The sequence below is a fragment of the Phocoena phocoena genome, chromosome 11 (genome assembly GCF_963924675.1).
Source record: "Phocoena phocoena chromosome 11, mPhoPho1.1, whole genome shotgun sequence".
NCBI classification, from domain to species: domain Eukaryota; kingdom Metazoa; phylum Chordata; class Mammalia; order Artiodactyla; family Phocoenidae; genus Phocoena; species Phocoena phocoena.
In genome coordinates this window covers 37,545,490-37,557,692 of record NC_089229.1, presented here as the reverse complement: position 1 = coordinate 37,557,692, position 12,203 = coordinate 37,545,490, and the positions used below count along the sequence as shown (strand labels likewise).

Below are 12,203 nucleotides of genomic sequence, written 5' to 3'. Positions count from 1 at the left end.
GTGATATTTAGATTTCTGCTCTTCCATTTACTTATTATGTGACCTTGGGAAAGTTACACCTGTGTAGGCTTCGTTTCCTCACTTCATAGTGGGATTAATATTTGTATCTACCACGTAGGTTTGTTGAGAAAAAAAATAAAACACACAGAAAGTCTTTAGACTAGAATAGATTTCAGCTAATGCATCAGTAATTCTAATGGAAGCAAAGGTTCTCTGGACACATCATACCAGTGTCATGACTCCCATCCGATCCATTTCCCTGGCAGGACTTCGAGGGGTGAGCTTTGGTGTTGAGTGTCCACTGGGGGGAGATGAACTGGCCAGCGAAGAAGCTGTAACCGAGGCAGTGATGGAGGTACCTGGGTGGACCCTTGCTAAATTCAGGCCTTCCAGACTCACACTAGCCACTCTATTCTCAATTTCTTCAGCACGTAACTCTGTAGATTCTTTTTCTTCCTGAATTAGTCTGAAAGATACAGTTTATTTTTGATACATTTTATGCTGTTATAATGTTAATCGGAATTCACTAAATAAATAACTTTGTGAACATTTTATATCAAATCTAATATTTTCTTTTTTCCCTAGGCAATATAACTTTCAATAAATTCCAGAGATTTCCTGGCTGAAAATTAGAAAATCTTTCTTTTCAAATGATACATAATTCCTCCCAACTTTCATTTTGACCCCATTTCTATACTACCACCTGTTAAAACTCTTTTAAAACCTTGAGTGCCTAGTTAATTTCTGCCACTAATCCTAATCTTACATTTGTACTCAGGAATGAATATATGAGACTTTTAGAAACCCAAATCTCAACAAAGTCATTGAGTCTTATCTCCTATCCAATGAAAAAGTATAACTGATAGAATTCTCAATAAATGGTCATTCATAATTATAATTTGGCCAAATAAAATCCTGACAGCCAAGTTGCCTTTACATAAGCACCAAGCAATTTAATAATGTAGATATGAGAGACAGATAGTGAAATTTTTTTTAAAAAATACTGTTGCTATAAATGCTTTTGAGAAGACAAAACACTATTACTCTTTCTTTAAATAGGGAGAAGTTTCAAGAATATGCATACATTATTTATTACAAAGACACAAAGAATAAAGAACTTTAGCTGGGTTGCTTCAAGATCCTATTTAAGTTGAATCTACACACATTTTGCACATTGATATAATAAAACTGGGTACCAGTATAGCTTGTTTGCAAAATGGAGTTAGAAACCACCTCTCCTGAGATATTTTCCTCTTAACCACAAATGGCTTTCCTATGATATAACCTTTAACTTCAAGGTTATGATCACTGCAAAGTTTTCTTTTTACGTATTTACTTTGGAAAAGTTTGGCAGTTTCTTACGAAACGTAACATACTTTTACAATATAAGCCAGTAACTGTGTTCCTTCATATTTACCCAAAGGATTTCAAAGCTTATGTCCACACAAAACCCTGCACACAGATGTTTAGAACTTTATCCATAATTGTCCAAACTTGGAAACAACGAAGATATCCTTCAGTAGGTGAATGGATAAATAACTGGTACATATATACAGTGGAACAATATTCAGTGCTAAAATGCAATGAGCTATCAAGCCATGAAAAGACATGGAGGAACAATAAATGCATGTGACAAAATGAAATAAACCAATCTGAAGAGGCTACATATTGTATGATTCCAAATATATGACACTCTGGAAAAGGCAACTATGGAGACAGTAAAAAGATCAGTGTTTTCCGGGGGTTGGGTTGGGGAGAGGGATGAATAGGCAGAGCACAGCGAATTTTGGGGACAGTGAAAATACTATGTCTGTATGATATCATAATGATAGATACACATTATTATACATTTTCCGAACAACTAAGAGTGAACCACAATGTAAACTATGTATTTGAATAATATGATGTGTCAATGTAAGTTCATCAGTTGTAACAAATGTACCACTCTGGTTAAGGATGTTGATAATGGGGGAGGCTATGCATGTGTGGGGCCGGGGTATATGGGAAACCATTGTACTTTTCCCTTGATTTTGCTGTGAATCTTAAACTTCTCTAAAAAATAAATCAATACAAATACTGAGGCAAATTTACTCTTAATTTTAATTTTTCACTTATACAAAGAATATGAATTCTGTTACTTTGAAGTTTATTTTCATGGTGCATGCTTTTTTAACAGCTTTATTGGAGTATAATTGCTTTACAATGTTGTGTTAGTTTCTGCTGTATAACAAAGTGAATTCATGGTGCATTTTAACTTCACCCAAAGATCAGAATCTGAAAGGAAGGTTTAATCAAGTAACACAGTACATTATTAATGTTCAAACACATTCCAATGGAAAAACTGCCTCCTCTTCAAAAAAGAAAAAGAAATTTTGTACTTTCAAATGATTGGTGGTAAATGATTCCAGAAAAACCTTCTGGTGAGAGGCAATATGGTTCTGCTATACAAAAAATTGTAGTTTTAAACTCTAGGTATTCTATTAATTGTAAAGGAGAGTAAAACTTAGAGGAACTAGTTGAGTAAGAGATAGATTGAAGTTTAATCAAACAAAAAATCCAATGCTACCCAGATTTTCAATTTGGAAAACTCATCAAAGATTTCACCTTTACCTAATTCTTTTATATTGCTCTAATATCATCATTAATCTGTATATTTTTCATATATGTTTCTTACAAAAGCTGTCCTAATTTTATTCCAGGAATTTGTGAAAATGCACATTCTTATTCAGTAGGTGTGAAGCGAGGTCTGAGATACTGCAGTTCTAATAAGCTTTATTGGTGATGCCAATGTTTCTGATCTGATGATCACATTTTTAGAATCAAGGTCTTCTAATCACTTGAGACCATCAAAAATCATTGAACTCACCTGATTTCTTTGTTGATAGCATCCAATTGTTCCTGAAGCATCATGGCTAGGGTCTGGGCATCAGAATGACCACTTGGAGAGAGAAGATCCATTGAGCTAAAAATCGTTTCTCTATCATCATCATCAATGTCAGACATTTCTGTGTCACTTTCAAAAGGGTGGCTGCTTAGCACTCCAATTTGTTGAGTTCTATTCCATTCATGATCCCCAAGAGATTTCACCTAGATGGTAAAGGAACAATTACAGTATTTATCATGCTGCTCATTCTCAAAGCATTATTCTGAAAATAAAAACTAAAAACATACATGTTTTTATGGCTTACTTGACAAAGGTAGAACTGATTATTAATATTTTAATTTATCATTTCAATAAAATAGTTCCTTGGTACTCAAATAATGGTAGGTACTAATTTTCAGCATAAATAGCAATATTTTAATAGAAATAAAAATGATAAACTTCTGCATGATTTTTAGTTCAACCCCAATTCAAGGCAGCAATTACTTTAAAGCATCTATGTTTGCAACATTTTAACTTGTTTTCAAATATAACAATCTCTATTCACTTGTACTTCAGCATTTTCATCTCTTATACTAATTAGACTGAGGGTACGAATATTACCACTCAATAAATTACACAAGAATTCTCTCTCCAACATTCGAAAAAAGTATTAATAAAAATATTGTGCAGAGGTTTAATTGCATCTCCAGTGCTCTGGTCACTTAAATGCCTCACTGATTTTTTTAAACCCAAGGCATACTACAATAATTTACATGACTATGTTTTTAAAATGAATATAATAAATCCTCCATGTGAACAAAAGTCTTGAGTAACCAACAGACCAGTGCTTTTCAAGCTGTGGTCTGAAGGTAGGAGATGGCTGAAAGTAAGAGAGCAGTCCTAGATTTTCTGCTTTTAAAAAAATTGTTTTTCATTTTTGTGATGATGTAAAATGACTTTTGGGGGGACCACAAGATACTGCCCTGAGTAGTTACTTCAGATTTGAGGACCTGAGTAAGTACTTGTGTTACAAATTGTTTTGGTACCAAGTAGCACTAATTTATTTACCACATAAAACTGAGAAAAGAACTGAGATGGATTTATTTATTCTTCGTTTGCTCATTTATTTATTTATTCATTCATTAGATATTGAATACCTACTACAAGGGACTAACTTATACATGACATGTAGTTGCCAGCTAAAAAATCAAAGGATGTCAAGAGCCTTGTATAAATAAGGACAAGTAGGTTATATAGTATTTTGGACACATAAAAGAGGTTGAGGAAAACAAACTATACTTAGGGCACACAGGAACTATATATTACTTCTCTATAAAATGCAACTATATACTTACTCAACATATACAGCCTACAGATTTTAAGTTATTGACTGAATGAAAGACTGGCACTGCAGCTTATAATGAACAGTTTTCTATAAACACTTTCAACAGTCTGTGTACATTTTCCTCAAAGTGTTATTAAAACAGTAATTATTATTAAAATATGTAATTTTAATTAACAATATAAATGCCATTGCTTAAATGCCCAAGCAAACTAAAAGCCCATTTGTTTGGCAATATGGCATAATAGATAAAAGTGCGGAATTTGAAATCACACGAATACAGGCTCAAGTTTTATCTCTATCACTTTAATGGCTGTGTAAGTCTGAACACTTAAAATTTCTCAGCTTCAATATTTTCACATCTGAAATTAGTATAAAATAGTACTCAATTTACAATGTTATGTGGATAAATACTTGGGACATACTTGGTTCAACTTTTGGTACATAGTAGGGATTATACATTAATTATAGTTTTAAAAATATGTTATATATCACACCTGAAATTAATAACAATGAATTCTCTCAGTATTAAAATGCTATCCAAAGTGGAAGAGTGCATTTACTTAAACCATCAAAGACTTGAAATAAAAAGTTTAACCTTTGGCTCATCTCTCCTCACACCCATGCGGCCTCTCCTTGGTCTTCTTATTACTTTAGTTGTTCTGTAATCAGACTGGCTGTCCACTAGGGATCCAACAGAATACCGCAGCTCAGCTGAGGTGTCTAGATGAGTTCTGGAAACAAGGAAAACATAAAATATGCTCAATCTCAAAACTTAAACTTTACCAGCAAATCATTATCCACTGCTTAATTGGCAGTAAAGCACAAATCCTCAAAGGAAGAAAAAAAAAACTTCAAGGAAGAAAATAAGTGTTGAAGTGTTGTAACTCTCAGAGGTCTCTTCGGAGGCTTATATCAGAAACCCCCGTCTCAGTTTCATTCTGAAGGTCAAGTTCATTTTCTCTTTTAGAATATTAAAAAACCTTTCTGTTTATTAATCATTATTTTCAAAAGCAGTAGTCCAATGGAACATGTTAAGATTGACAACCAAAATCCATTGGCTTACATTCCGACAACTCTTCGTTTGAGCTATTTAGTGGATATCCCAGTACATGCTATTTATCACTGTATTTGTTTTAAATATTCCTCATTAAGCTAAGAGAAAAATGTGTAAACTTTTGGGTCACAAAATTATCTATTTTCCAATGTTTTATTTTTCAATTTAGAAAATCAACAAAATACTTAAAATCAGATTGGCCCAAGGTTAATAATCTTATTTTTTTAATAAAATAGGATATTTCACCAGAAGAGTTTTTCAGCTTTTGATAAGACATTGTTCCAAAAAGATTAAGAAAAATCTTTTAATAAGCACATTTAATTCTGAAATCTGCTTAGAGACGAAACAGTTGGAAAATTCTAACTGGAAAATATCGTCAGACTGGTTTTCAAAAAACATGATAATAAAGTACACTGTAATCAAAGTGCACTAAAGGTTTCTCCAAATATATTATTTATATAGAGATTTACAGCAAATTCAGTTTACTGTTACGATGATGATGATAATTACAAATGCAACATGCTGTCCTATAAAATGATCCATCATCATTAGGAAATATGCTTAAAGCCGTGTCTTCTCTTGAACCTGGGGCTCCTGCTGATCTACTATGCTTTCACTCTTAGCTCTCTTTGTGAACAACGACAAACATCCCCAAATATTCGGCAAGATTATGAAAGGTTAGGTGAGGTCTGGGTTTTTGAAAGAGTAGAAGACACTGACCTAACTGATGCATGTCTTTGTTTTGCCAAATTGGACATTAAAGCAAATGAACTAAAGAATCATCCCCCAAATAGATGACAGCTATTGTTTTTATAGAAGTGAACTTGAGGCTTAATCAAGCAAAATGGCTTTATTACAAATTAGTCATATATTAAAAACTAACCAACCAGACCATAGTCATTAAATGGCACAACTCTCAGTCTTTATTTATAGCAGAGGGTATAAGTTTCATGAAGGCAAAGTTCAGATTTTAGTCACTATTGTATGCTCAAGGAGGTATTCCTAGAATACAATAAGAACTTAATAAATATCTGGTAAGACAGTGAATGGATGCAACTGATTATAACACAGTCCTAACTGTCTAGGTCAGAACATCCTAGCGACTTTTAGTCTGTGGCTGCTTAGGGTAATGTCTCTGTGGGTATCAGAGTAGAATTTCTAAAATTTTAACACCTCATACGAGGAGTACTGTTTTCTTGTTTTTTTTTTTTTTTTTCTTGTTGTTTTATCTCTCAACTCCAAGTCATTTATAAAAACATGAAACAAAACACAGATCTGGTCCCATCAAAGCCCTGCTCAAAACTCTTCAGTGTCTTACAAGGTCCTCTACCTGGGCCCCTCCTACATTCCAGCTTCACTGCTAGTTACTCTCTGCCTTCTCTCTTCGTCTAGCTGTGCTGTCTGTCATTTTCCTCAAACTTATACTTTCTTTTGCTTCGAGCCTTTGAACATGCTATTCTTTCTGCCTGAAATCGTCTCTTCAAACATTTATGTGGTTACTATTCTTAAGGTCTCAGCTTAAAAGTCCCATCCTCATATACTATTCTAGCTCCTGGTATTCCCTCTATTATAACAGTCCTCAAATTCATATTCCTGCATTTTCCATCTGGAACATGTATTCTTCACTACCATCACCACTGTATCTCCAATGTCACAGGCTCACAAGTAGAAAGTACTTAATTGATCTTGAGAGAACAAAGACCTGAACCAACAACAATTGTAGAAGAGCCATTGCTTATACTTCATCTAAAGCAGTTACCCCTCACCTCTCTCTTTTTATTCAACTCTGTGATCTGTCAGAGGCAGTATATCCATATATCACAGTTTTTAAATTATTCTTGGTGTACAATATTTCGAGAGGCACTTGCAGATGTAAGTTACAATACAGTCACTGGTTCCTTTAAACAAGGAACCAGCTAGTTTTCCCTCTTGAATCTCCTGTGACTCTTGAATATAATCTCACAAAGGAGCTTCAATAGATAAATCAAGCACGAATTTTCTTAGAGAAAAGCTGTTACCCATTTCTCTGCTTCCTGGGATGTCCTTCATTGTCCTTTCCAATTATCCAGATCCTACCCTTTCCCCTGAGTTGAGCCAAATCAGGCTTTCTCGGCCACTCTGGAACTCATTTTACTTTCTTTTCAGATTCTAGTAGAGGATATTAGTCACTGATACTCACTTTAGCTCAACTCTTCTTACCTCCCCACCTGTAAGATCAAAAACTAGTAGATGAAGTTCTCATGCACTTTCTGTCTTCTTTATTGTTTTTTTTTCAATTATGTGCACTCAGAAATATGAATGTTCAAGAAATAATTGCTCTTTAATAAATATTCAGTTATCTCATTATAAATTAGCTGTCTTAATAATTCCTATAATACTTTATATTTGTGAGTTGATTTACTGTTTACAAAACACTTTTCTCACTTGTCTCATTTATCTGCAAAGTAATCTTGTGAGATAGTCATAAAATATTATTTTATAAAAAATATTTTTATATAATTCATGTAAATATACATATATATTTTATAAAAATTATTTTATATAATTATGTAAATATACATATATATATATTTGAACTTATTAAGGGTTTTCCAAAATCAAACTGCTAGTTGTTGTATGTTTAAGACCTAGGAATGTCAATTTTCTTATTTTTGGTCTAGTGTTGTTTCTATTACAATCCATTGTATCAAAGAATAGTTGCTCTGTATGTAGTTCCCAAGTTTCCCTGATGATCCTTCATTGTGGATTAATGTCACATTGCTAGGCTGCCAAGATGACTCACTAAGGTGATGAACTTTTAGACAACACTTCTAGAACTCTGTATTTCTGAGACTGAAGGTCAAAAAGACAATGAAATGGCCATTTGGTCTTATTAAAATATGTTTCATTTGTTGACTGAATAATGCTAGTTCTATGTATTTACTCTGTTGGTATTTTATCAGTTCTTTCTTTCTCCTTTACCGTCATCATCATCATCACCATCACCATGTATATCACTGAATTAATAGCCTCAGATATATAAACCGTAATAAAACATTAGAAAAATAAACATTATTTTCAAAATTAGAGACCTACCTATTTAAAAGTTCCTTGGGTGTATTTATGCCTGCAGAACTGTGTTTCTTATACTAAACTGAATTCAAAATACTGAATTTTGTTCTTATTAATACTCACATTGAAGAGAATGTAAGCACCCTTAGGATTTTTTTTAATTTGGATTTTTCACCTGAATGTCCAAAAAATGCTTTACTAGATATTCATTTATTCAACAATATCTATTGAGAGTATACTATATACAAGGTTTCTTTTTTTAGGTGCTGAGATTATGGTACTCAAAACAGACAAAATATCCAACCTTTGTAGAGCTAACATTCTTAGGATAAGCATAAGACCAAGAAAAATGGACTTTTAGAAGTCTGTGGTGGTCAAAAGTTTCAAATAGCTGATACTGTGTTGTCTATCAAATAAATGCTCAAATGGGTGAATCCCTCTATGGTTTTTTTTATCAACTTTAAATAAAAGGCTCTAAGCACAAAGGAAAATTATACGTGAATTATTGAGCTTGATCTGCCTATCTAGAGAGTAAACAAGGATCTCTTTGCTTTTTTTTTTTTTTTAAGATTAGGTATTGAGTCAAAGTAGATGAGTACAAACAAGTTTACTTGAAGTTTTTTTTTTAAACATATTTAATTTCTCCTTCCCTCTTTATTGTAATTAGTTTAACAAAATAGTCAGATACTAAGTAATCATACCAATGATGTTTCTTCAGCAAAATTAAACATTGAAAACATTTCTGCATGTAGAGAAAATGACTCTTCCTGGAAAAAGATGTAATCTCTGTATATATGGTTCCACTTCTTCATTTATAATTTATAATATATAAGAAGACATAGCTCTCTATATATTTAATACAGAATACAAAAGGTAATAATTTATATTTTTATTGAATATTTAAGGGAAGAATTACTGAATTAGAGAATTATTTTTGAGTGTAGAAACTGTAAATCAGTAAGGGATCAAAATAGGGCAATGCCTGCTGAGAAACAGGAGGTACTTATTTATTTTACTTGAGGAGATATGAAACCATAAGGAAATTCATAATGATTATTGATGAAAAAGCTTTTTATTTAATGTTACCTTGATATTGTGGGTTCAATTAAAGAGCCAGTTCTCATTTTCAACTGGTCAAGTTCAGATCGCAGCTTTTCAATTTCTTCTGCTAATCTTTCCTAAAAGTCAAAGAGGCGTTACTCAGATGATATGCATATGCCAATAGTACCAACACTCAACTATGATAAACCAAACAACCAAGCTTAATGTCTTTTTAAAAATGGAAAAAATGATTAACATATTTTTATTACATATTGTTAGACATGACAGCAAAAAATGCCTGATTTTCTCCTTGAAATGAAAATATGACAGCAGAAATCAATAAAATTTTATCTACATTCCCTAACGTTCACTAATGCTAAGTTTTTCTAAATATATGGGAAAACTAAGGTCATGACCAGCTATGTATACATCACTTCAAAATCTGAGTAGAAAATATAGCAGTTTAAAAAATAAAGAAAAGGTCTTATTTCTACAGTAAGTAAAGGGTTTCAACCATCCTATAATGGTCGAAGGACACATGGGTGAAAGAGAAGGAAGATTAAATTAAAAGGATGAGAAAAAAATTATCACTTGATATGAGTTAAAATTATTAGCTCGATATTGGTACAATAATTTATGCATCTGATAATTTTCTCAGACTGGCATTAACAGTTTCAGTCTGCAAAATTATGAAGATGAGGGTGCTCTTATAGCCCTTAATTAAATATTCATGTAAGGACTTAATTTTGTTTTTGTAATTATAAATGTTATAACATTATAAATGTGTCCTTCCAGATGTTCTATTGCTGTTATTTTTCCCCCTTCATGTGGCCAATGCTGGACATTTTACTGGACTCATACTTCTTTTCTCACCACAATTTTTTGTCAATGTGGCCTTTGCAATGTTTCTCTTATCTGCTCTTTTTAAAATTCTTTCTACCACCATCCTACATTACACACGTTTTTACCTTTTTCCTGAATTATTTTACCAGCTTCCACGATGTATTGCTACCTTCAATCTCTTTCCCACACATTCCTCTGCTAGATGTATCATTTTATTTAATTAATTAATTAATTTTTTTTTTGCAGTACGCGGGCCTCTCACTGTTGTGGCCTCTCCCATTGCGGAGCGCAGGCTCAGCAGCCATGGCTCACGGGCCCAGCCGCTCCGCGGCATGTGGGATCTTCCTGGACCGGGGCACGAACCCGCGTCCCCTGCATCAGCAGGCGGACTCTCAACCACTGCGCCACCAGGGAAGCCCTACAAATTACTTTTAAAGCATTTGACTTTTACTCTGAGTGAGATAGGAAATGATTGGAGGATTTCTGAGCAGAGAAGTGACCTGATCATTCTGATGGCTGTGAAATGGACTGATGAATGGGATTAGGAAGTAGAGAAGATAAAAAATTATTATGTTCTTCCAAAAACAGGCAAGAGAATTATGGCTTGGACAACAATAGTGTTAGGAAGAGAATGGCAAGGATATTGGTTGTATTTTGAAGATAGAATTAAGAGAATTTGCTCTTGGACTGGCTACAGGGTGTGTGATAAAGAAAGAGGTCAAGAACAGCTCCAAAGTTTTTAGCCTGCGTAGTTAAGAAAAAGAAGTTGTGATTTACTGACAAGACTGCTGCTGGTGGTGATTAGGTTAGGTCGTGGTGGTGTTTGGGGGGTTGGGGGATTACTTGTTAAGACTGAGATGACCATGTGTCCAAACAGAGATACTGGATTGACTCTTGAATATATGTACTCCCTCAGGGAAGAGGAAGTATAGTAGGTGATCTAAATTTGCAAATTCTTAATTTACAGATGGTATTTAAATCCATGAACTCACCAGGGACCGAACATAGAGAAGAAATCCAAGGACAGTCCTAGGAACTTCAAATTTTAGAGATCAAAATAATGAAGAGAAACATGAAAAGAAGAGGTTGAGTATATGAAGGATATTTACTAATAATGGACTGTGAGTTAAATATAATCGAGTGAAAATTTGAGGAGTTATAGGAGACGTGGTTAGATGAGGAAATGTGCTCAGCTGTATGGAATGATATTCAGAAATGAGGTATGGCCTGGGATTTGCTGCCTCTAGTGATTGACATGAACAGGAATGCAAAGCATGGAATGATTAGTACTGCGGGTTGCCTGGGCAGACTTTTGGAGCTACAGGCTTGGGTAGGAGGTTGGGGAGTGGGTTCTGGGGATCTTGCCAGAAGCACACAGAGCTTTGGATAACATAACATTCCATAACAGGATTAAGTCCCGAATTCACAATCTGTTTACACCCTAGTTCTTTAAACACAACCAGTCACAGCAAATTTCTGGTGATTCAGCCAATCAACCGTCTTTGTTTTCTCTGTGCTATTGCATAGTTATCATCTTCTTCCCTACCATTCTTTATTTGTTAAGATCAGATGTGCCTTCAAGAGCCTGATGAAATGTTATCTGCTTCACTGTAGACTTTCTGAACTACTTTAGAAAGAATTAGATGCTATCTTCTAGGCACCATATTGTATTGCTCTCATACACCTATCTTTCGGGGTTTAAGGGTGTGTACATCCTGACCATGGGACTAAATAGTTATTTTTTAAATTAACATCATAATATGTAGTATTCAATACAGTTAAATGTACAATTGTTCTTTCTTATCTTTATTCTCTCATCTTTTCCAATACCTTCCAAATGACGTACTGCTGCCAGATCTCCTTCCTTTCCCTCCTTCCTTCCCTCCCTTCCTCCCTCTCTTCCTCCCTTCCTTCCTTCCTTCTATTACTCCCTCTCTCCCTCCTTTCTCTGTTTCCATTCCTTCCATCTTTTGTTTAATATACATCTATAAGTCACTTCTTAAGTT

At 33.9% G+C, this 12,203-nt stretch overlaps 1 protein-coding gene across 7 annotated transcripts in view; it reads right to left on the bottom strand.

Annotated features, from left to right (window-relative positions):
• Positions 1-12,203, bottom strand: part of PPFIA2 (PTPRF interacting protein alpha 2) — a 473,000-nt gene that overhangs the window by 83,159 nt on the left and 377,638 nt on the right. For all 7 annotated transcript variants that reach the window (XM_065886832.1, XM_065886829.1, XM_065886826.1 and 4 more), the window contains 4 exons: positions 9,400-9,491; positions 4,804-4,939; positions 2,867-3,087; positions 229-466 (listed from right to left, as the gene is read on the bottom strand). In XM_065886832.1, coding sequence (XP_065742904.1) covers positions 229-466; positions 2,867-3,087; positions 4,804-4,939; positions 9,400-9,491 — 687 coding nt within the window. The remainder of the gene's footprint in view (positions 1-228; positions 467-2,866; positions 3,088-4,803; positions 4,940-9,399; positions 9,492-12,203) is intronic.